The sequence below is a fragment of the Emydura macquarii genome, unplaced genomic scaffold, assembly GCF_026122565.2.
Source record: "Emydura macquarii macquarii isolate MOO-44397 ecotype Brisbane River unplaced genomic scaffold, CSIRO-AGI_Emac_v2 contig_2422, whole genome shotgun sequence".
NCBI classification, from domain to species: domain Eukaryota; kingdom Metazoa; phylum Chordata; order Testudines; family Chelidae; genus Emydura; species Emydura macquarii.
In genome coordinates this window covers 2953357-2979786 of record NW_027132559.1, presented here as the reverse complement: position 1 = coordinate 2979786, position 26430 = coordinate 2953357, and the positions used below count along the sequence as shown (strand labels likewise).

The 26430-nt window shown below is 38.8% G+C and overlaps 1 protein-coding gene across 6 annotated transcripts in view; it reads left to right on the top strand.

Annotated features, from left to right (window-relative positions):
* The window catches only part of NEK11 (NIMA related kinase 11), a 164677-nt gene that overhangs the window by 84055 nt on the left and 54192 nt on the right, over positions 1–26430 (top strand). For 5 of the 6 annotated variants that reach the window (XM_067561783.1, XM_067561780.1, XM_067561785.1 and 2 more), the window contains 6 exons: positions 1770–1919; positions 2000–2078; positions 2656–2744; positions 6445–6564; positions 8594–8687; positions 9558–9696. In XM_067561783.1, the coding sequence (XP_067417884.1) occupies positions 1770–1919; positions 2000–2078; positions 2656–2744; positions 6445–6564; positions 8594–8687; positions 9558–9696 (671 nt within the window). The remainder of the gene's footprint in view (positions 1–1769; positions 1920–1999; positions 2079–2655; positions 2745–6444; positions 6565–8593; positions 8688–9557; positions 9697–26430) is intronic. The other variant, XM_067561781.1, reaches the window with a different exon arrangement.

Sequence of the window (26430 nt, the reverse complement as noted above, 5' to 3'; positions counted from 1 at the left end):
CCACTACGCCATTGTTGAGCAGGCAAGGGACGATGCAGCAGTCGGCAGAGCCGTGCTGAATAGAGCTGCTCGCCAGTGACTCCAAGGGTATGTCTACTTAATCACCTAAATTGGAATGCATATGAGCAATCACTTGAAGATAGAAAACAGGGTTACTTACCAGTAACTGTTGTTCTTTGAGATGTGTTGCTCATATCCATTCCAAACCCACCCTCTGTCCCCACTGTCGGAGTTGTCAGAAAGAAGGGACTGGGGACCCGTGGGGCCGCGAGCGCCCTATATTCCGCGATATGAGCGCGGCACTCCAGGGGGCGCCGCACCCGGCCCTGCAGGTGTGCTAAGGGAAAAATGTTCCGGGAATCTGTGCACGGGGCGCACACACACCTAAATTGGAATGGATATGAGCAACACATCTCAAAGAACAACAGTTACTGGTAAGTAACCCTGTTTTTTTTCTCCCCGTATTTTTTCCCAAACATCACGGTTCAGAGGAGGAGAGATGGCACTCACTGGACATGAGACAGGCCCTGGCCTTCTACATTAAGCGCACAAAGCCGTTCCAGAGATCAACACAGCCCTTCATCACAGTGGCGGACCGGATGAAAGGCTTACCTGTCTCCACCCAGTGCATCTCCTTGTGGATAACATCATGCATCAAGTTCTGCTATGAGCAGGCGAAGGTGTCACTTCTGGGGACCATCACAGTGCACTCAACGAGAGCTCAAGCTTTGTCTACAGCCTTCCTGGAGAGAGTGCCCATGCAAGGCATCTGCAGAGCCGCCACCTGGTCATCGATGCATACCTTCATGTCCCACTACGCCATCATCCAGCAGGCGTGAGAGGACACAGGCTTTGGCAGAGCAGTGCTGCAGGCAGCTCATCAGTAACTCCTACCCACCTCCAAGGTATTGCTTGTTAGTCACCTATAATGGAATGGGCATGAGCAAGCACTCAAAGAAGAAAACAAGGTTACTTACCAGTAACTGCTGTTCTTCAAGATGTATTGCTCATGTCCATTCCATGATCAACCCCGCCCCTCCCCTTTTTTCCTCCCCTCTCCTCCTCCCCGTCCCCGCTGCCGGAGTTAGTGGAAAGAAGGGTATGAGGGGGCGTAGGGCTGGCAGCGCCCCATATACTGCGGCATGAGCAGGGCTCCAGTGGTGCCGGAGCTGGCCCTACGGGATCTGCTAAGGGGAAGAAATTTCCAGTAACTGTGCACGAGAGGCGTTCACACACCTATCACAAAATGGACATGAGCAACACATCTTGAAGAACAGCAGTTACTGGTAAGTAACCCTGTTTTTTTCATCATTTGAAGCTATTTTAGGTGCTTTTGAAACCAGACCTGAACTCTAGTCCTGATTTGACCTTACACCTAAACCCCCAAAGGAATCTGTATTTGAATATCACCTCTCTGCCTGTTTCTAGTTAAAACATCCAGTACTGACTGTAACAAACACACAAGCTGATTTATGTAATAATCTTTTTATGTGGTTTAACTTTCCTTCCTATGTCGGTGGAAATGAAACGATAATAGCTACAGGCTTTACAAATTCTAATCAGTAGCAGATGATTTTATGGTCTGAATGAAGACTATTTCAAATGAAGAAAACCGTATGGCATCAAAGTGTCCTACCATCAAGACAAAAGGACACACAATTCAGCTCTTTATAGACCCTGTTGTTATAATTACTATATTGTCAATGTATATGCCACTTCAAAATATTGTCCTTGCTATTTCCTTACATCATTTTATTTTGTTCTTCTAGGTCACTGGGATGCATTTTGTATGAGATGTGCTGTATGGATCATGCATTTACTGGACACAATTTTTTGTCTATTGTGCTAAAAATCGTGGAGGGTAACACACCTACTCTTCCTGACAGATATCCAAGTAAACTGAACACAGTTCTCCACAGGTTTGTTGTTCTCTGGCTTATTGTATATGTTCAATTATTTTCAGAATAACTGAATTCTTTTTCTTCCTCTAATATTTCAGCATGCTGAACAAGAATCCTTCCCTGCGGCCATCTGCAGCAGAGATTCTAAAAATCCCCTACATTGATGAACAATTACAGGTATTTAAAGTGGAAAAAGTAATAGACATGCACTTACCATGCAAATATGTAGATTGCAAAAATGCACTGAAGTAGAAGAACATTTGTTGAGAAGAAATGAGCCAGAGAGAAATCCATGGAAGTTTGAGATAGAAGTTCTCTTTCCAAATTATGGTGGGAAAACAAAGCTGCCCTCACCTCACACCCTCTAGAAAGGGGAGTCGGTGAGTGAGTCTGCTCAGTATGAAATTTTATGAGCAGTAAGAGAGTTTTCATTTGTATATTGCAAACTTCTGAGATCACTGGGGCTGGGTGGGAGTAGGGGGCTATGTGGAATCTCTAGGCTGTTCCACATGGCCAGCGGCCAAGAGAGTTCCAAATATTTAATGAAAAACAACACTTTCTGGTAAACATCTTGCTTTTCTGGTTCCTAGTATTGCTAAAGTGTATATTATTGCTAGGTTTTATTGGAAGAGGGACAGAGAAGTTGTTAAAACATTTTATATTCAGACTGTACCAAATATTGGATCACAGATGAAGATGTTGAATCACTGTATTATTATAATTTGTTGATTTTGCTGCTGTTTTTATTTTCTAGCAGAATGTCAAATGCAAATTCACAAATATGACTCTGAAAGACAAGACATTTAATTGTCAGAAAGAAGCTGCTCACATCATTAATGCTGTGTAAGTACTGCTGTGGTTTTATTAGTTAAAAAGTACTAGAAAGGGAAGTGTTGCTAAATGGATTATGTTTTAAACTTTTATTTAAACTCATAAGACCAAATTTTTAAAAGGGATCTGTGCTAAAAAATATGCACATGCAGATTGTACATGTACATTTGTGAAGTGCTTTGAGGTCTATGGAAAAGCACTATATGAGAGCTAAGCATTCGTATTATTTCTATGTGCAAACCCGTAACAGCATGCCCACAAGGTATTTACACATGCAAATATAGTAACTGTTGCGCATGTAATTAAATTATTCATGCTCACAAATACAAGTTAATGCATATTTTTTACATATGGACCTCAGAGCTGTACCTTTTGAAAGATTAGGTCATAATTTGAAGTATGTTATGATTCAGTTATGCATTGTGTAGTTCATTACTACAGTAATATCAAGGCTTTTTTCCTAAATGGTTTCAAACTGAAGACATAAACATTTAAACTAATATTTAGTATGCAGGCCTTTAGGATATCATGGAAGTTGCCTTTTAACTATATTGAAAAATTAATAGTAATCATATTTATTGGATCTTACACTAATATGCATTGCATGTTACCTGAGATAATTCAATGACATTAAATATATTTAATTTAAACAGTATTAAATCACAATACTGCAATGATTAATGCAAATTTCAATGTTGATAATTTCATTTTGCCTTCTTAAATTACCCCTACAGTTATAGTTGGATCTGGCATTCCACTTCGCTTTCTGTCCTAGATTGTGCTTAGCATTGCTTCGTACTATTAAACAGTGCTGTGTTCCTGCACAAAGGTGGTAATATTTCGCTGTTCGGTGAAGTGAGCATTCCCTGTCTCATACTTGCCTTCTGATTTGTTATGAGGCTTAATTAATTGTTTGTAAATTTCTTTGAGATCCTTAGATGACAGGCAATACAGAAGTGCAAGTTATGATTACCTCTTGTATTCATATCACAAACAACAAAATAAAAATCAAACAAATAGATGGACATATACTATTAATAAAATATTACAGGCACTTCCCATGTGCTTTACATTTACTATTCAGATTGGTCATGGGACCCACTTAATTAACTCCAAGTGAATTCATAGCCCCACAGAGGAGATATAGTTATTTGGTAGTGGAGAGTTGTGCTCCTAAATGTGGTAGGTATGATATGCAGGCAAGGTTTCAATTTCCATATAGAAGCATGAAGTATTTGAAATATCAGCAATGTGATTTGCAGTCCTGGCCTTCATTTTGCAGACACAGTTTTTCACCTCCATTGAACTGCACACACAGTTTTAAATTTAAATCATACATTTTCTTGGTTATTTATTTGGGGGCAATAATTGTGGGTGCAGCTTATTATGGGAGCAATATTACATCTGCAAAATGGAAAATCAACCTCCAAATTTCCAGGTGTTTCCGGGATGGACTGATCACACCTGTACTCTACCGTTGAAGGAATACAGTAAGCTCCAAAGGTGTTTAATAGGATCTGGTTTGAATATATTGAAACAGATCACCTTTCAAATTGACATTGTGTATTGACAGAATTGGCCTATACAGAGAGAGAGAGAGAGAGTGTTTGTTCTGTGATCAATAGCCCCTTGCATCTGGTCAGCACAGATGGGTCCGTGATCTTCCTCAACACAAGGAACAGATTCTAAGTGCTAACAAGTTCTTTGCATGAGCTTGTAGGGACGCTCTTTGTGTCCATGACAAATAAATATTTACTTTTTATAAATCCTTCCTATAAACATCCACTCCTTTTCCAATTGTCCTTACGCAGCAGCGCTCTTAAAATGCTCATTTCTAGAAAAATGTGTGTACATTTTTGAAGATTTTCTCCTTGCATTTATATTAGTTCCATATGAAAAGTCAGTTTCTCTTGGCAGTGATGATCTCTGTTTTCAGAGGCCCAGAGTTCCCATGAAATTCAGCACAGTGCAGAGCATCTGTTTTTGGCAGGACTTACCCTTAAGCTTTTCAAATTAAAGACAACAGATTTGTTTTTATTTAAAAAACAAACAAACCCTTTATCATTAGATATATATCCTCCCAGAAATATGCTATATTCTGAGTCAGTTGGCTTAAGTCTTCAAAATATGTATGAAAATAATATATCTGAATCTAATTACAATAATATATTATAAAGGTTCTAAATAAAATTCTGATGAGATCATTAAAAAACTGTATTGCCATTGTTGTTAAGCATAATGCCAAATAAGACTTGTATTTTCAGATCTATAGAGACAGATAAAATTAAACTTTAAATAGCTGGAAAGTATTGTCATTCAAAAAGTCAGGGGACAACAATTTCACTGTGAAGCCTATGTAATCGTACATTTGTTCTAAAAATGAAGCTGTATTTCAGTTTTGGAAGTCCCTAGCAGTAGCTGCTTGTTGTACATCCTTCCCAACCACTTTGTCATTCTACATCTATGTATTTTTTTCTTTCCATGAATTATTTATATATCAAACCCAGCCTAGCTTTGTGTTTTCTAATAAAAGTCTCTAATAGTTTACTGCAGTTCTACCCAATCAGAAGTTTTAAATATTTAAATGAGCATAAAACTCTACAAATTCAGTCTCAACTTGGAAGAAAAACGGCTTTGTTATCCCAGAGGTTTTTATATTATAAATCCCAGTTCTGTTATAATGCATAAATTATTTCATAATGTCTAAATTATTCATTCTTGAACGATTTGTTCCAGCTTGCTTAAAAACTGAAATTTTGTTATCTTTCTTCAGTGTCCTATGTTTCCCTTTACCACTCAGATTCTTCTTCTATTTTCCTTCATAGCCAATATTTGAGAAACATGGTAAAAATCTCTCTCCTTGTATTGTAAACATTCCGATGTTTCCAAGATAATAGTCTACAGGGAGCTATGTGATTTATTGGGACATAAAATTAAGTTCTTAGATGATCACACATCAAAGTAGATGAAGACTTGGAAGCTAAATCTTGAATCTTGAGAACAAGCGTAACAATTTGAAAATGAATATTGCACACCATAAATTTCAATACTCTAAACTTTTGGTTTACATGGAAAGTCATAATGTATGACTGCAGTTGCATTTTTATAATCACTGTAGGCTGTAAATAGTCTGGGATCTGTACAGTTTTTTCAAATATAGGACATATATTGGTCTTTTGTTTTTATGGACACAGTTGAGATCTGGAATAGGTGAGTTAGTAATTCATGTTTAGCTTTCAGGGGAAGTTTAAAGTTAGCTTTAAACTTTTATTCCTGTTTAAAATTGATTATTAAATTCTGGTTTGTATTGTTGTTATCAGTTGCTTTAATGTGAAACTGGAAGGCAGAATTTCTGCTTGTGATACTCTGAATGAAGGAAGAGACTATAACTTTTGTAGGTGTGCTTCCACATTTTTTTTTTATTAATAAAGTACTGAGAATTTCACTTTGTCTATCCTCTTATGAAATATTTAAAATGGTTCATGTAAAATGTTCTGGGTTTATAGGTCTGTGTTTTACATACTTTCATAATGAAAATAAATCTGATATAACACTACTGTAATGTAAACAAACCTCTGTTTAGTCCATTACATTACTTATGCTTTCCTCATTGTTGCGATCAAAATGACAACATCTTTCAGTAACACAATGATTTTAAATATTGCTGTTTACATTTTTATATAAATAGAGGCTTGCGTGCTTTTATTTTTAGGCAAAAAAAAGTCCATTTGCAAACCCTGCGGGAACTGTCTGAGGTGCAGAAAATGACTCCACGGGAGCGAATGAGGCTGCGGAAGTTAAATGCTGCAGATGAGAAAGCAAAGAAGCTTAAGTAAGATTTATAACTAATACTGTGTTTTCATTATGTCTTCACCTGTGCAATTTATCTGGAAAGCAAAAATGAAAACACTTGACAAACAGACCCTATGCAGGTTCTTCAGCAACTGATACGTGAATGATAATTTTGCTTAGTTAGATAAGAAAAATTGATAAAGTAGGGGGAAAAGTCAGAGCATTAGCCCAAAACTGTACTTCGGATGCCACCTTTCTTACTAAATAAATAGGCAAGAAACCTTCTGATTCATTTCTATAAAAGATTTTTTTAAATGACTTGTTGAGGCCATAACTCTTAGGAATCAGCCACTTAGCTCTGACTAACAGTCCAGGTTTTGAGGAAACTGTCAGTCATTTTGCCTCTGGGATTTGCTTAGAGGGGCATAAAATTAATGGCTCTAAAAGAAAAGATGTTCAGGGACAGCCTTATTAAGTGAACAGATACAATGGTAATAGGCCTGGTCTGAAAGTCCTACTCAGAGAGAGAGTTTTTTTGAGGCCATGATGGGTCATAATAGAGAGTCTTTGAAGTACAGTACACACTCTTTATGAGAGGAACATGAGGAGGACCTTGAAATCATGTTTACATGCCAAGACTCCAATACAAAATAAGGGAGAATGTATTATGTTGCTGATCTGCTCAATTTTTTCCCAGGGAAAAATTTGCAATTCTTTTTGTTTGAATTGAAAGAAAATCATAGATGCACCACCTGCTTAAATTCATGTCAATATTCTCTGCAAAACAGTTTCTCAAAGTTCAGTCTAGATTAACTGATGTTTACTTTATTATTTATAAATATACAATGCAGTGGTTAATTGTTTATGACCATTGGGATCAGCATCTTAGTCTTATCATGCCAAAGCAAGCATGCATCTTAATTTAGTAATCACATCTGATTACAACAAAGACTACAAACAAGTAAAATAGTTGAGGTTTTAAATCCCAATTTGAAAAAAGACTCTGAATCAGCATTTGCGATGTCTCTTTGACATATATCAAAGTTATTGTAAGGGAGGAGTTAAAAATTACAATTGAAGTTGGAGATACTGATGCTGGTTATGTTAAAGGAACATTAATTCTCATACCAATAGAAATTATTCTCCCTAGAATCACAGTCACTGTCTAAAAGCTATTGGAATTTCACCATCTCTGCTATCACTTCTGGCTGTTGCTTAAAGTCTTTGATACTATTCCTAACTAGAAGAGGCCAGTTTGCAAATTTATGGGAAAAATCATAAATAATAGATTACAGAAACAACTGAGTATTTTGTAGATTGGGATTAGGAAACAGTACAGAATGATGGTTTTTTAAATTCATGTTTCAGTAGATACATTTATTTTATCTTTTCTGTAGCACAAAAAGGATAGTAATCTTCAAAACCCATTCCTAATCATGAAATTAAAACACAGGCCTAGATTCAACTGGGATATCCCAGCATACTGTAGTACAAAGGCTCCAAGGGCAGAAAGTAGAGGTATTACAAAGGTACAAATTCTATTTCAAGTGGACTACCTGCGGTCAGCCAGTGCAGCAGCTCCAAAAGTGAATGAAAAGAGGGCATAGCCATGGAGGCCAGAGGATTTGCTGAGTGAGCAAATGCCTAACACAGTCTCCTATGGGGAACACCTGCCACAGTGGTCAGAATATGAAAACACTGCCTCCCTTTCCTGGTGGAGTCCCTTCCACTTGGTGGAATCAAGGCGATAGTATATAAATTCTTCTGAGTTGACCAGGACCATGTATGGATCCAGCAATTTGGTACCTCATGACTTTTTTATACAAAGCAAGCAAGATACATTTTATACATTCTGTAACTAAGGCCTAAACTGTCTCCTTAGATGCATCCACACAACACCCTCTGGATCAATAGAGGCATTTTTTGCACACCTGAGCATGTGGCCCTATGATAGAATGTACTTTTCCATTTATTTATTTATGTGTAATAAGCAGCAGTACTTTATTGTAGAAAGTTCCTGCATGGTTTTGTGATACACAAAACTGAATGAATGTACTTTTTATTTATAGACAGCTGGCAGAGGAAAAATATCAAGAAAACCTCAAAAGAATGCAAGAACTGAGGTCCCGTAACTTTCAGCAATTGAGTATAGATGTGCTTCATGTAAGTGTGAACTCACCGTTAGGGTGTTTCAGACACACTCAAACTACAGTACTTTTCAGTTTCTTACACTTCTACAATACTATGGGCCAAATCCTGCTTCCAAATATGTAGATGGTTGTGCATTGAAATCTAGAAAACTCAGTTGAAGTTGGTTCTGCACTGAGAAAAAGTTCCTTCAGTAACTCAGGTGCACTTCAATGAATGTCCTGATCAGCCCTAGGGCATCATTTTCTTTTCTTAAACTAATTCTTAAAACCAAACATATCCACTGAAATTTTGGACCCTACTGCCTGCTTCTGCCCAATATGAAGTCGTAGTTCAAAATAAATTCATTTTCAAGATAGTGTTAAGACTATAATCTCTAAAATACCGTACTTTGTTAGGACTGCTGTTTCCTTTTATTTAGTTAAGAAGATTACTTTGAACTTTCCATCCAGCCTTTAGTAAGAAGGAAGTCTCAGTGTGTGTCCCCATGCAAACTATTATTTGGTCTGAAGCTATCTGGAAGAGAAAATAGGTTAGTTTAGCACCAGCTCTGCAGCTCATCACAGATACAGCAAAGATAGTTTGAAAAAGCCAGTCAGTGCATCATAGAAATTATGCCTTTTTATTTAGCGCTTAGTAGCTCCTCTCTAGCATGCTAATACATTTGTTTCCCTCCATCTCTGATGAAATAGTGATGTTTAATCTGTCCTTAAGAAATAACAATTGCTGGTGATCAATTTTTAAAAAATGATTAAAAAGTCCTTTTAAATAAAAGTGACTACTCGTTACAGATGCCCAGCAGTTGTATAGATCAGAGTATCAGTTACACTGTGGTCATGCTGAGGTTTCTAACTGCTTATATTTATTAATGTTGCTTCAAATAAGGAATCTGATGAGCAGACTTCAAAGCATCTGATTCAGACTCAGCCAGTCACTGCACTGGACTACATATCCATAGAACATAAAGAACCAAGTGAAAATGAGACACCGGGCAGACTTTGTATGTCTGAACCTGTGGAGCATGGTAAGAGTTTGAAACTGTATGGCAAGGTAATCCGCTTTCTATTTGAAACCTCATATAAACAGGGCAAGGTTTAATTTTTTTCTCCTTTGGTTAACCCATAGTCGAGAAATTTCAGTAAAAAGTCGATCAGGGTTGCTAAGGAGTTAAAAATCTATAAGAGAAGGAAGGATGGATGCTGAATATGGGACTGCAGTGTTGAAACATGAGGGTTCTATGTTTCTTGAGCCTGTGGGAGCTGGGAGTATCAAAGGTGGTGATCTTCGCCTCCAAGTGAGGGGTTGGGTTAAGAAGCAGACAACTTTCATCTTCACACCTTCAGGTGACTGGTGTTGGAACAACATTATGCTCAGCAGTCATCTTCCCAGCTGCAAATTGGCTGTAGGATTATCCTAGGATATATACATTTGCTTTGTCTGATGGGATTATATGTAAAAATTGTATCACTGTAAGGAAAGCAGATGAAAAATCTTTGAGCCTGGCTTGTCTGTATTGGCCTAAAATGCTTAGTCACTGTCCTGGGGTCATGAAAATCTATACAATATATGCCTTGCTTGTGGATGGATGAGAAAAGGGAAAGCTCAAGCTTGCATATATGGCACAGTGTGAAAATAAAGGTTCATGTAGAATAATGTACTCCCTTTGAGTATAATATTTCTGATAGCACACATGTTTTGTTTCTAGAACTTTCTAGAATGGTAGCTCACTTTACTTTCCAATGCTTAGAAATCAGGTCTTTTATTTTTCTGTGTGCCTGTTGTACTGGTGAAAAGTCCTGGAGACTGATGTCTTCCATTTATTCACAGAACAGGCACATTTCAACCAGGGCAATGACAGTGCAAGTTTCCTGCCCACGTGCCTCAACCCTGCTCTGTAAGGAATTGCTTCTAGGACTGAGGTAGTTCAGTCTTCATGCTTGTTCAGTCATTGGCCTCTCTACTGAGACTTCCAACTAGGGGCAAGTTGTAGTGGTGGATTTTGTGACGTGGGTACCTGTCCACTGGGAATAGGACTGACACAACCAAACTCAAAGTCAAATTGAAGAGATGTGATTTTTTGACATCAGTAGGCTTTGGATCAAGCCCATAAAATGTAAAAATAAAAAAGGGCGCATGTATATGAAATGTTCATGTAAATGATATATGAACTAGGGCTGTACCTAAAAAGTTCAAAGGTTTTAATTAAATTATAAATCGCTTCTGTGATATACTAATTTTGCAAAGTCTGACCCATGTGGTTAATGGGAGTGACATATTGACTGCGAATTAAAGCCTCTTAAAACAGTATGTTTGTTAGATGTATCTCTGTTTATTTAATATTTACACATACATGGATGTATGCATTAAATGTATTCATATTTAAAACTATTCAGACTACTTTCCATTGATTGTTCTGGCTTTTAATGTTAACTTTTTATTTAGATATAACAAAAAAACTAAATTGGGAACATCAAAATGGCTTTTTTTTTTTAAATAGAAAATAGTTTTTAATTTTCAATGTAACTGCATTTATGCCTAACATGGTTGGCTTGCTCTTTCACAGTATCAAGAGACACACACTATGTGGGAGAGAACACAGCTGCTAGAAAGTATGTCCAGGGGAGAGAGACGGTTGCACATAGGAAACCAAGGAGTAATAGAAATGAGGCTGTGAGTGGGAGTGTACCAGGGGAGAAGCAGATGCAGAACAGCATGTGAGCAGGGAGGAAATCTATGTCTATCTTTTAGAGTTAACTCGTTTTAAATAAATCTGTTGGGTACTTATCATAAGCATTGGTTGAGAGCATAAGAACATCACCTAATTTTATGCTCCCATCATTCAAAAGTTTGGCCACAGCCAATTGCACAAAGCTGTTGTTAATTTTCAAGTTACAATTTTCTGCTGAAACTATATTTCGCCAGAAAATTTGTATTTGTATCAATATACTATAAAGCACAAAAATAAGAAAATTTGGAATAAGGCTATACAATGACATTTTGGGATTCTTATGCTTTAATTGAAAGTTTATCAAGATGACTTATGAAAGACTTTTGTACTCCACTAGGAAAGCTCATCCAATAAGAGTTGAAGATTTAGTTTAATTAGTACCTCAGCTCTAAGTGGCATGGAGACTCCATCAAATTTTAGAAGTATTAGGTAGATCTATTAAAAGATGGGGGAAAAAACCCAAGACATTGAAGTTAATTAAAATGATGAACAAGCACAGGATCATTGGTGATTACCAGTTCAAGCATGAAATGAGGCTTCAGCTTGCTAGGGAAATCTACACCAGTTAATTGCTTTCACCATGAATACAGCTTTCATGAAGTGAACTAGTCTATCTGTGTGTATGCCTGTCAGAATGATTTTCACTTCACCATCACCTGTAAGCATATGAGGCATGTGCACAGGAATTACCTGCAATCACAAATAACTAACCAATTCCTTATTCAAACAATTCTCTTTTTCAGAAGATAAGTGGGGTCTTGTATAGATAGATAAATGCTCACTACAGCCTTAAAACTGATAGCAGGTAGAGACAGATGCAGAGAAAGCCACACTTCTTAAAATTTCTAACACATACAGTCGTCAAGTTGACTCAATACATCACACTACTGTTCAAAATCAGGTTACACACATATAGTGAATCATTGTAAAATGACATAATTCTCCTGAACTGTGAAGAAATAATCAGTGTCTTAAATTGTCTATAGCAGCAGAGGTGGCACTTGACTATTGGGGGTCCTGAGCAGGAATATTTTTGGCGTCCCCCTTAACATATTTTATGGGGGTGAATGAAAGGTATCTCCACAGACCAAAAAATTCTCACACAACACATACTAATACACTCATTAAAAAGTCCATGTTAAATAAGATGAATAGTATTTGGGGGTGATGCTAAATCAGGGCCTCCTTGTGCTTCTTGGGACCCTAAGCAATTGCTTAGTCTGCTTATGCCTATCATCACCACTGTATAGAAGGATGCTGATGGCAATTTGAATATTATTTTTAAACGAGAAGATTTAAATTAGTTCTCCAACATTTCACTCCTTACTACACCATCCAGATGAATTATGGAAATTTATTCCTTTCACATAGGGACCAGGACTTCTGCAGAACAATCTGAGGCTCGAGGGACTGCAACTGATTCAGAGCATGACTCCTGAACCCAAGTGTTCAGATGTCTACTGCTAAGCTAGAGTGGTTTGTGATTGCCAGTATGCCTCGACATTCTGTCATTTTCCCCTATCTACTTCAATGGCTTTGTACACCTATTCTTCACCACCCTCTTTTACTCAGCAGAGAATGCAGAACTCAACTAAAGAGAGAGTAAAATATGGGCTCTACTTTACAGAAAGAACTTTGAAAATCTTATACAAATATATTGATTAAATTTGAGCAGAAGGGATTTCAATTTTAACCTGGTAGCCAGTAAAAGTGACAAATGATGTGAATCACAAATCATGCTGATTTTCTTTTAATGAGCCAAGTTCTTTGCTTCTGTACAAAGGAAATAAAGGGACGAAATTGTCTCTGTAACTAGCATATCTCCAGAACTCTGATATTTACTTCCCTTTATGCACTGGAAGGCAAAATTTAGCATTGCTGACATATGCAAGTTTCTACAAAATGGGAATACAGCATAGAAGTAATGTTCGACATACTGACCCCAAAACAACAGAACCTTCACAGTGTGTACTATTTTATTTCAATTACCTGCTGGAATCGACACCTCTGTGTTCCCCTCCCTTTGCAGTCAGTTTGCTGGCAGAGATGGGAAGCATTGGAAAGATGCTTGCCCTGATGTTGTTGTCAAGATTCAGTGGAAAGTCAATTAGGAGTGTACAGGTCTCTCTTCCTGAATCATTAACCTGCAGACTTAGAACTCACTCTGATGTAAGCATAAGAAACACTAGTAGCTCTCAGCACTAGTAAATTACATGGTGAATGGACAGATGTCTTTGTATTCCATTGAGTCTGCAGGTTGTAGGATTCCACCAGTACAGCCCCAATATGTAGGTGCATTTTTGTGCCCATGCTGTAGCAAAGGATTTAGCCATTTTGACTAATTTTATTTAAAGATTTGCAGTGTGTAAAACACAGTGCTTACTGTGGTAGGTGTTGAGTGGGAATGCCCTGCAGCCAGTGGAAGTTAACAAAATCATCAATAGAATTATTTTTTAATTACCATAAGCATTTTTCCTTGCTAAAATTTATGCATCTTCACTCACCCATCTGGAATAACATGTTGTTCCCTCTTTTTTATCAAGACTCAGGCAGTAGAGTCACACAAGAGAGCTAAATAATTTGCTTTGGTGTATTTTCTGAATATTTTTCTGACAGAAACGTTGATCATTGACACTGTTCTAACAATGCACTAATTACACCAGTTCAGCCAGTTATAACCAGGTCAGTGTGGATTCAGTAGATTCAAACAATAATTAATGACTTATAAAAACAACTCTTTTTATTATTGAAATTGTTTCCATGTAACTTAGTTTTCTTCTGAGTTGATTCTTTTAGTATTGATAATGTCTTCCAAATTCGGTGCTCAATTAACTTGGATAATTGGAAATTATTGGAGAGAAGTATCATGTATTTGAATTTAGTATTTAATGAGAAAGGATGATGTTCTGATCTTATTTTTCTGAGAAGTAATGGAACATTAATCAACTGAGTACTTTAAAACTAGGCAGGGCAAAGCATCTGAGAATATTTTGCATTGTCAGGTAATCTCCTAGGATTTTTTTATTTCTAATTTCTTTGCTTAAAAGAAAGAGCCATGAAAACTTGAGACAAAACCTTCATTGGGGTTGTGTGCAAATGCTTTGTTCTTTGTTTTATTAGTATTAAATGTAAAGTAGCTGAATATTTATCATGACCTTTTGTTTAAGTGATAAGTAAAATTGCTGATGAACAATGTTGTGTTTACTACTGTTATATTTTAAACTATCTTATTCCAGCTCTATCCTGATCTAGTAGAAAAAAGAAAATAAAAAACTCCACTAAACTATTGCACAACTTGCAATTTAAATAAAATGAAAATCAGCAATCTTACTAGTTTTTCTATAGATGTAAAGTCTTGACCAAATTCCAACTCAGCTAATTACATAGTAGGTATCTAAATTCCCGTTGCATTTGTTTATTTTTCCACTTCTCATCCAAAAAATTAGTTTTCCAGCCCATATCATAATTATTTCTTTTATAGTCCCTGTATATTAACTAACTCATTTTGTCAGTTATGGGGACAAATGTGTATTGGGGTAATTCTGTATGCATATTATCTATTGTTGCAAGTACATAATTTGGAGATATAAATTACAAAGACTCCCCCATCTGCTAATGATCATAAGGAAGAACAACAACCTGGGCAAATTTGGCTGATATGGACTTTATTTTTTATTTTTGAAATCCCTTCTGAAGTTTTGATTAACTTTTACTATTTTTTCTTCTCTCTTTGATATATTCATTTTACAAAGCATCCCTATTTGTATCATAAGAATTATGGCCATGTAATATTTTTGGGTATGACTAGATATCTTGTGGTTATATGTACTTTCCCCTCTAAATTGCAGTAAATCAGAATAAAAACAAAACTGGCTGTATAATACAGCCGGTAAGTAGAGGCCAGTTTATGTGTGGGGGGAGAAAAAAGTTGGCACAAAACGAGTGAAACTCTCCTTATCCCTCCAGTTGTTTCCAATGGTGAATTACATCTGCATCTGGAGTGAAATGAAACATACAGCTGCATCTGGAGTAGAGTGAGAATTTATCCATAGAGGAGGGCAAAAGATGGTATAAAATAAGAGTGAAAGTCTTCTTGAAGCACAGTCAGCCTTGTAGATACAGGGAAGTATAACCAGTGTCTTTCTCCGTCACCAGTGTGAATTTGGCCCACACAGATAGGTGGGTAGGTTGGTAGATCAAATATATAATGCAACTTCTGCTCTGCTTCTTCTATTTGAAGGTTACTGAAATATAATGTAAGGTAATATTATTTTATTTATTACTCATCTAGAATAGTATAAAAATAATTTCATTGGAATAGCAGGTGCCCATTTTCCTTATTAGATTCTGAGGAAGGGCTTGGATGCTGAAGGCCACATTCTGCACTAAATTTACATCTGTGTAATATGATGTAAGTCAGTGTAGCTCTACTGATTTACACCAATGAAGAATCTGGCCCTTAATATTATTGTTCAGCTATTGTGGATAGAAGATGTTTGTTCTCATGTGAGGACAATGTATGTGATGCCTTTTCAAGACAGTACCTAATAGGTTGTCAATGATTATACAAGAGTGGTGTGGTAGTTGTAGATACATAGAAAAACAACGCATATTTTCTTCTAATGTAAGTTTCACACTGTAAAATTTCATTGACCTCAGTAGAGTTAATCCTGATTTAGATTAGCGTATATGGGAGTAGAATTGGGTTTTAATAAAAATGGAATGTGAACAAGAGTATATTACAAACACACTTATTGTAGTCCTCAGGTGAGACTCCTGTGGTGCTTCTCTGGTATTACTGCACTATGACTTCACATTTAATTTTTGGGCTCGCCAAACTGTATCCATCTTTTCATTTCATCGTTACAACAATGTGATTCATCTAAGTGACAAAAATTAATATAGCAATGAAAATTTAAAGCCATGTACTCTTGTTTTTGGCTCAAAGTGCCACTTTACATTCATACCAATTTCACAGCTGACAAATCATGGTAAGTAAGAGTGGGACAAATGTTTATTATTTTAAAAAAAGTATTTATGAACCCATGCATGCAAACACAGTTAACCCACCCGTGGTATATTTCTAAATAGGAAAGGGAATATGAAGACTCTAAATAGGGTAAACACCTAACGGGGGATTGAAGGGACATAGATATAGCAGAATCCCAGACTTGATGTCAAGCTCTTTTTTCTACTACACCAATGGAAATCCAGAATAATTCACCAGATAATAATTACTCCAGATTTACACTGATGTAACAGTGATGTACCATGGGTCTCCAGTGCCCAGGGGCAATATTTACATTGGCGCCCCCTACCACCATCGTTGGCAGCACCTCGTGGGGGGGGTCTGCAGGCCCGTATCCTGTTCTCCCCCATTTTCCCCCCCCATTGGCGACAGCAGCAGCATGGGCAGTGCCCCACGGGGGTGAGGGGTGTCTGTGGGCCTATTTTCCGCTCTCCCCACTGCTGGGGGCGGGTGGCAGAGGCTGCTCGGTGGCGGGGGAGGGGCTTGACGGGCTCTGGTCCCAGCGGCTCCCTCCTTCTGCCCAGCGGAGGAGCTGGGAGTACACTCTAGCTGCCTCCAAGGAGGGCCTGGCTGGTGTCCCCCTCAGTCCAGTGCCCGGGGGCATGGCCCCCTACCCCTCCCTCGGTACACCACTGTGGTGTAGCAAAACAGAATTTGGCCCACAGAGCCTGTACAAGCAGGCGCACAGTTCTTGTATACGGTGAAGGATTCATGCACACTGTTGAGCAGGGCTAATTTGTGGATGGGTGGGGATCAGTAGATCTGCTACTGCTATGAATCCTCTGATTCTTCCTTTCCCTCCACCTCATCTCTGTGAGGCCCTGGGGCCACAGAGCCTAATTTGGCCTCAGTTCTGCAAAACACTTAAGCACATGCTTATCTTTAATCACCTTTTTAAAGCCATCTGTATTAAGTTGAGGTTAAGCACATGCTTAAGGTCTTTGCTGAATTGGTGCCTGTGGCTGCAGGGATGCCCAGCTCCCACTTGCATCCTGGGGGCAAGGATTCCTTCCTTCATTGCCCCTTGGGAGATGTTCAGCACTTAGCTAAATTATTTGGACTGAGTGCTGAAGAGAGAATTTGCCCAGTGCTTTATTTGTGGCTGTTCATAGTCCTGGTACCTCTGGGGTTGCTGCATCAGTTATGAAAATAAAAATTTGCTTGAGCCCTGGCAACTCTTTCATTACAAATTAAGCACTGGATTTGCCCCTTTGTTTTCACAGATTAATAGATTCTAAGGCCAGAAGGGACCACTATGGTCATTTAGCCTGACCTTCTGTATAATGCAGTCCACAGGACTTCCCTGAATTAAATCCTGTTTGAACTAAAAGCTTATCTTTTAGAATAACATCCAATCTTGATTTTAAAATTGGCAGTGATGGAGAATCCACCAGGACGCTTGGTAAATTGTTCCAATGGTTAATTACCCTCACTATTTAAAATGTGCCTTATTTCCAATCTGAATTTGTCTAGCTTCAACTTCTAGCCATTGGATTGTGTTATATCTTTTTGTGTTAAATTCAGGAACCCATTATCAATTTTTGTTCCCCATGTAGATACTTATAAATTGGATCAAGTTGCCCTTTAACCTCCTCTTTGTTAAACCAAATAGATTGAGCTCACACCTGTAAGCATGTATTCCAACCCTTTCATCATGCTTGTGGCTCTTTTCTGAATCCTCCCCGATTTGTTAACATCTCCTAAGGCTCCAAGTGTGTGGGTCGTCAGTGTTGGTGGGTCTAGCACCTGGTGCTGTGTGAGAACCTCTGGCTCTAACAGTCCCTTGTCGCCACTAAGGGAGACAGATGAAGTAGCACCTCACTAATCTTGGAAGGTCAGGTCCCACAGGAAGTCCTGTCAGGACACCCAAAGTCTGAGGAATCTGATTGGCTTGCACCCAGTACTTACGCCACAAAGTGACCCAGGTGGGTTGACAGAGCAACTGCTCCCTGTTGCTGCCACATCAGACCCCGCTCTTTGCCTGTCTCCTGCAATCTACATCCAGTCTTGTTCTGGTTCCTGCTTTGCTCCCATTTTGTTCTTAGTTACTGCCTTGCTCCTTCTTCATCTTTGATCCTTACCTTGTCTCTGGTTCCTGTTTTTGTGTCTTGCTCTTCACCCTGAGCATGACTCCTGCACTGACCATCATGCCAGACAGCCTTTGACCCGGTTCCTAACAGTTGCCCGGACCCACTTAGGCTCCACTCTTCACGGTGCCAGAATAGAGGAGGCTGTCTTGTCACTGCCCAGCAGTTCCACCTTGGCACTAGTCCTGCAGGAACAAGTTAACTAACTTCAGATGAGGAATCGAGCACTGTGGACCCAAGTGACTCAACTTGCAGCAGAGAAGCAGTCGCTCCACAAACAACTTGCTCACTCCTCTGGAGAAGCTGCCACACTCCAGGTCAGGCTCACTCAAGCAGGATCCTTCAGTCTCCCTACCAGAATGCTTTGATGGTGACTGCGAGAAGTTTAGGGGATTATTGAACCAGCTCCATTTGCTTTTCTTACTCTGTCCTCACATGTAACCAAACGGATCAGGCAAAGGGGAGACTGCTGGTGAGCCTACTTACAGGGCAAGCATTGCACCGGGTTTTGCCCCTCTTGGAGCAGGGGAGTCCTGTTTTGACAAACTGGGATTTTTTTTTTGGTAAGCATTCTCTGCTATATTCGACGACCTGCATTGAGACTGTACCGCTGAAGTAGCTTTGTGGAAGTATCAGCAAGGATAGCACCATCACCACATATGCCACTCACATTTGGTGACTGGCAGCAGATGTGGAATAGAATAAGGTGGCCCAGTTCCAGCAGTTCCAGTGGGGCTTGAGTGAAGAAGAGGACAAGCTGGCCCATGTCAAGAGCCTCTCCCAACTGAAAGCTTTCATCAACCTAGCTCTTTCCATTGACACCTGATTACAAGAGAGAAAGGGGAAGAAAGGCTTGGGTCCACCCTTGCAATTGCACATGAAACCAAAGCCCTGCCTACCAACACCTGAGCTGATGAAGATTGACCTAAACCACTGCGTGACCCTGGAATAAAGAGAACAATGACGTCATGAGAATTTGTTTTCCTATTGCAGGGTTTCCAGACATGCCTTCACCTCCTGCTTGATCAGAAAACTACCTGTAAACAAACAAGCCTAGGCATGGTAAGAGGAGCAGGCTTAGGTACCGTTAATTTTCCCCACCCCAGTACCACTTCCCAGGGGGCCACCCAGACATGAATTGACACCCAAAGGGCTTCCCCGCATCTCCAAATTCTGATATAAACAAACATCCTTGATCTAGCTACACCCATCTTCCTCCAGTGGGCTCTGATCAACTCTGGGGCCATAGACAATGTAATCAATGTCGAGGTAGAATGAACCTTGCACCTTGAAAAGCAGCACCTCACTAATCTTGGAAGGTCAAGTCCTCTAGGACCTGTCAGGATACCCAAGACCTGGGGTGCTGATTGGCTCACACCCACTGCTTAAGACAGGAAATGACCCAGGTGGGTTGTCCAAGCAATTGTGCAGACTTCCTGTTGCATTGGACTTTGCTCTTTGCCTGTCTTCTGCGTTCTGCAACCAACTGTTCCCAGTTTGTGATCCACTTCTGCATGCTCCTAGGTCCTGCCTTGTTCCTCCTCTGTATCTGATCCTTGCCTTGTCTTTGGTTCTTGTCCTTACTATCAGCTCCTGATCTTCAGCTCTGACTCTGGCTCCAACCCTTGGCATAACTCCAGATTTCAACTCCAGCTCTGATCATTGGGCCATGCCGCCTACATCCCAGTTCCTAACACATCTTTCTTGAATTGTGGGTACCAGAACTGGACACAGTATTGCAGTAACAGTCACACCAGTCTCAAATAAAGAGGTAATATAACCTTCCCACTTCTACTCGATGTTTCCCTGTTTATACATCCAAGGTAAAAACACTTGAAGTGCAGAGTCTATCCTTGCTTCTCCCCATAAACTCTCGGGAGTAATCTACTCAGGACCTCAGCATTAGCTGTTTTCTTTTGTGCTAATAATTTTTCAATGGTTATAAAGATTTTATTTCTCACCTTTGTCCATTAGTCAACTCCATTTACCTAGTCTCTCTGTTTTATAATCTATTCCCTTTTTATTTTTGTATACTCCATTGATTATAATATTTTAAATGCATTAACTTAATAAATATGTTGCAATATGTTACATCTGGCAAACTCCCTGATTTCATTATAATTCCAAAATAGCAAAGTACATTACAATAATTGCATACATTATTTCTATATTTCCATTGCTAATTGTAAGTTATGGATGTATTGCTTTGAATTTCAAGTGGATAAAGTTTGAACTGAATCTAAATAAGAAATGCTCACACAAAATGTAGAGTTAATGGTTAAATTTTTCACTCTAGTTTTTCATAAGCCTCGTTGGATAATTTTAAAATGTGTTGTACCTAACTGGAAGAAAGGAGCAATGACTTAAACATTTTAGGCCACATTTTTAAAGGGGCCCCATTATGTGCATAATAATCTGTGTTATGGCTGCATGCATATTAGGGAACTGTACACAAAAATGGAGCTAGCAAACGGGATTTTTGCAAGGGAGTTCTCCAGGCGAAGGAGGAGTGACTACATCACCTTTGGGGTGAGTTTGTTGTCTGTAGTTTGTGTATTTGTGTTTGTGGTCTGCTTGCTGCTTGGCTAAAGTATATTGTATAGTCTGTTTGTTTTGGGGACCGTGTGCTGGTCCTAACAGCCTGCTAGGCAAGGCTGAGAGTTTCTTAATGAGGCTTTGATCTCCAAGCCCCTTAGCACCCGTCAACCCTTAACCTGGGGGAGGGCTACTCAGGGAAACCAGGATTTAAAAGCCCACTCCTAAGTGACCAGAGGAGCTAGCAAACGGGAGTTTTGTGAGAGAGTTTAGAGGGGGATTTGGGGAGTGTGTAGATATGCTTCATTAAAATTCCGTAAACTAAAGACATTAAGTGCTCCCCACCCCCAATAAAAAACAAACAATATTAAAAGAGCTGCAGGAGTAAAAAGAGAATGCAGGCAGAAGTCCAGCAACAGAGTAGGGGGGGGAGGCTATCCAGTTTATTGCACTAAGTGCAACATGTATGATTACCTGCCCTATGGTGAAGGGGGCATATGTGTGCATTCAGTGCAAGGAGCTCCTGGCCCTCAGAGGCCACATACAGGCTTTGGAGACAAGGGTGGCTGAACTGGAGGAGCTAAGGGAGACAAAGAGGTACATAAATGAGACTTTCTGGGGCATAATAGAACAGTCCCACCCCAGATATGACAGCCTCTGTACTGTTCAAGAGGATGAAAATCTCAGGGAAGCAGAAATCAAACTGGATTCGATGGAAACGATTTCATAGTTGGGACCTTCCTTCCAGATGATGTCATGGTATCCTCTTGCACTGAGGATACCTCTCTGGGGGAGGGAACTCCAGTTATTAGGAAAAGACAGGTAATAGTATTGGGGGACTCGGTCATTAGAAACATAAATAGCTGCGTTTATGTTGACCGGGAGAACCGCATGGTGACTTACCTTCTGGGTGCGAAGGTTGTGGATATCTCAAGACATCTAAACAGACTTATGTGTAGTGCTGGGAGGAGCCAGTGGTCATGGTACATGTAGGTACCAGTGACATAGGGAAGAATAGGAGAGAGATCCTGGAGACCAAATTTAGGCTGCTATGTAAGAGATGGAAGTCCAGGACCTCCATGGCAGCATTCTCTGAAATGCTTCCAGTTCCATGTGCATGGCCAGTTAGACAGGCAGAACTGCAGGGTCTCAATGCGTGGATGAGACGATGTTGTAGGGAGGAGGGGTTTAGATTTATTAGGAATTGGGGAATGTTTTGGGAAAGGGGGAACCTATGCAGGAAGGATGGGCTCCACCTAAACCAAAATGGAACTGGACTGCTTGCATGTAGAATTAAAAAGGTCATAGTGCAGTTTTTAAACTAAGGGCTGGGGGGAAGGCCGACAGGTGCGGAGGAGCACGTAATATGGACAGAGACATCCCTTAGGGGAGGATCTATTAGTGGAAATTCTCTATATACTAATAAGGAGGAGAGGATGGAAGAGGATGAAATATGGGTAGGATCAGATGAGAAACAGTCAAATGAAAAAGAGTCCCATTCAATTGCATCATATAATGGCAGACAGCTAAAAAGTGACAATTTTTTAAAGTGTTTATATACAAATGCTAGAAATCTAAATACTAAGATGTGTGAACTTGCGTGCCTCGTATTAATGAGAATATTGATATAATTGTCATCACAGAAGCTTGGTGGAATGAGAATAATCAATGGGAAACGGAAATACCAAGATACAAAATATATTGGAAGGACAGAATAGGTTGTACTGGTGGGGGACTGTCTCTATATAAAGCATAGAGTCAAATGAAATAAAAATCTTAAATGAATCAAACTGTGCCATAGAATCTCTGTGAATAGTAATTCCATAACTGAATAATAAGCATATAACAGTAGGGATATGCTACCAACCACCTGACCAGGATGGTGATAGTGATTGTGAAATGCTCAAAGAGATTAGAGAGGCTATAAAAATAAAAACTCAATAATAATGTGGATTTCAACTATCCCCATATTGATTGGGTACATGTCACCTCAGAACAGGATGCAGAGATAAGGTTTCTTGACATCTTAAAAGACTGCATCTTGGAGCAACTAGTCCTGGAACCCACGAGAGGAGAGGCAATTCTTGATTTAGTCCTAAGTGGAGCACAGGATCTGGTCCAAGAGGTGAATATAGTTGAACTGCTTGGTAATAGTGACCATAACATAATAAAATTTAACATCCCTGTGGGAGGGGGAAATACCAAAGCAGCCCAACATGGTAGCAGTTAATTTCAGAAAGGGGAACAACACAAAAATGAGGAAGTTTATTAAACAGAAATTAAAAGGTACAGTGCCAAAAGTGAAATCCCTGCAAACTGCATGGAAACTTTTTAAAGACACCATAATAAAGGCTCAATTAAAAATGTATACCCCAAATTAAAAACATAATAAGAGGACCAAAGAAGTGCCACCATGGCTAAACAACAAAGTAAAAGAAGGAACTAGAGGCAAAAAAGCCTTTAAAAAGTGGAAGTTAAATCCTATTGAGGAAAATAGAAAGGAGCATAAACTTTGGCAAATGAAGTGTAAAAATATCATTAGGAAGGGCAAAAAAGAATTTGAAGAACAGCTAGCCAAAGACTAAAAAAGTAACAGAATTTTTTTTTAAGTACATCAGAAGCAGGAAGCCTGCTAAACAACCAGTGGGGCCACTGGATGATTGAGATGCTAAAGGAGCACTCAAATAAGATAAGGTTATTGCGGAGAAACTAAATTAATTCTTTGCATCGGTCTTCATGGTTGAGGAGGTGAAGGAGATTCCCAAACCTGAGCCATTCTTTTTAGGTGAGAAATCTGAGGAACTGTCCCATATTGAGATGTCATTAGAGGAGGTTTTGGAACAAATTGATAAATTAAACAGTAATAAGTCACCAGGACCAGATGGTATCCACCCAAGAGTTCTGAAAGAACTCAAATGTGAAATTGCAGAACTACGAACTGTGGTACGTAAATTATCATTTAAATCAGCTTCTGTACCAGATGACTGAAGGATAGCTCATGTGACACCAATATTTTAAAAAGGCTCTATAGGTAATCCCGGCAATTACAGGCTGATAAGTCTAACTTCAGTACCAGGCAAATTGGTTGAAACTATAGTAAAGAACAGAATTATCAGACACATAGATGAATATGATTTGTTGGGGAAGAGTCAACATGGTTTTTGTAAAGGGAAATCATGTCTCACCAATCTACTAGAATTCATATCCTTGTGATTCCATAGTTACATTAAGGTTACATTGCAATTTCTACTGTATGCCACCAATTGCAGGAGCCCCTGCCATAATGTCAGGATGGGTTGTGGTCTGGGCATTGCTACACCCCAGATATTCGCTTGTCATGCAGTGATCTAACTTGCACAGCTGCCAAGCTGGCCTTCTGCATCCCAGTACACAGGAAACACAAGTCACCCCTATACTGGGCTCAGCACTGATGCAGGGATAAATTCCTCCCATGGAGCAGATCTGTTGAGCAAGAAGGCAGTTTAAAACACAGTCACTTTTCAGAGCAGAGCCACCCTTTAAAATAACTATGCTCAAAATAGGCAAACAGGGCACAACATTTTGATTAGTTAATTCTGTGCAATTTAATTAAACTATTACTAAAGAGGAAGAAAATAATGAAATCAGTAGGGGCCAAATTCATCCCAGCTATAACTCTCTATGGATTTTAATAACATTACAATATGGTTCAATTTGGTCCGTTGAGAATATTTTATGCACAGGACCTTGGAATATAAAAATTTCATGAAATACAAGAATGTAACTATTAACAAACCAATATAATAACATGATGATATTGTAATTGTCATAAAAACATGCAATTTTACTTAAAACATGTGACTGTGTTTACTGTCTACAGTGTGTGTTAAATACTGCATTTATGCCTAAAACCTTATTTTTTCTGGATAATTGGATGTGGATAATTGTATGTAGAGCATCTTATTCATGTAAGTCAATCATTAAAATATCAAAGCTTCAGAGACTGAAGGAACAGCAGTTTTTCATCATTCCAGTGACCTAAATGAGATGCAAATCATTTGATAAATGCTTTGGTGTAACTTCTCATCTTCTCTCAAAATAAACTCCTGAGAGATGCATCTTCAACTAATGCAATGAACATATTAAGAGTGGGATAAATGTAAGCTTTAGTTTTCATTAATATAAACACTTCAAACAATTTGAAAGAGTAGGGATAGCAAAATATGTTCCTACACAGTTGCCATTATTTTCTGATATATCTTATTTTTTGCTTTTGCTTAACATCTTAGCATTGATAAATACAACCTACATCTATCTTTATTTAACCTTGATCAGCCACTTAATGGCCTATGTTCTGACTGGGTATTTTTTAAACCTACCCTGGGAGTTCCTTAACTCTTATGTTGAATGAATGATCAGTTCATATGTGATTCCGAATACATACAGTTAGTAAACACCAACTAAACACAAAATGAAATTAATAAGCAGTTAAAGAGCAGACAGGTACTCAGCAGTCATGATTGTATAGACCTCTATCATACCCCCCCTTAGTCATAATTTCCTGACCGGCTCTATTCATAGTGTGGACTGAAAAAGGAGCAATAGTGTTGCTGCCATTCAAGATCAGCTCAAAGGTCCCACAGCCTCATAATTTCTTATATGAGTTCTAAATATTCAGAAATGCTTGTGAGGATGGTGGAGGGTGAGGAGGAGAAATAACAATAAAAGAATGAAGATAACACAGGTGACTCAGTAACTATCTTTGGAAACCATTTCCTTTATGCATGAGAAGATCCAATTATTTCAAAGGTTGCCCTGTAACATGCACAGTGTCCAGCCATGGCATGCCCACACCTTGACTGCTGTGTGCAGATCTGGTCGCCCCATCTCAAAAAAGATATATTAGAATTGGAAAAGGTTCAGAGAGGAGCAACAAAAATAATTAGGGGTATGGAACAGCTTCCATATGAGGAGAGATTAAAATAACTGGGACTTTTCATCTTGGAAAAGAGATGACTAAGGTGGGATGTGATAGAGGTCTATAAAATCATGAATGGTTGGAGAAAGTGAATAAGGAAGTGTTATTTACCCCTTCACATAACGCAAGAATCAGGGTTCACCCAAGGAAATTAATAGGCAGCAGGTTGAAAACAAACAAAAAGAAGTACTATAGTACTTCAGATTTACTACTAGAGTATTAGAATATTTCAAACTTCAGATTTACTAACACCGGAGTTATGAACTGACTGGTAAACAGCACACCTCATTTGGAACTGGAAGTACGCAATCAGGCATCAACAGAGACATTAAAAAAAACCCCAAATATAGTGTTAAACTACTAAAAATAAAGGGAACTTTTTAAAAAAAAGTTTTGACAAGGTAAGGAGACTTTCTGTGTTT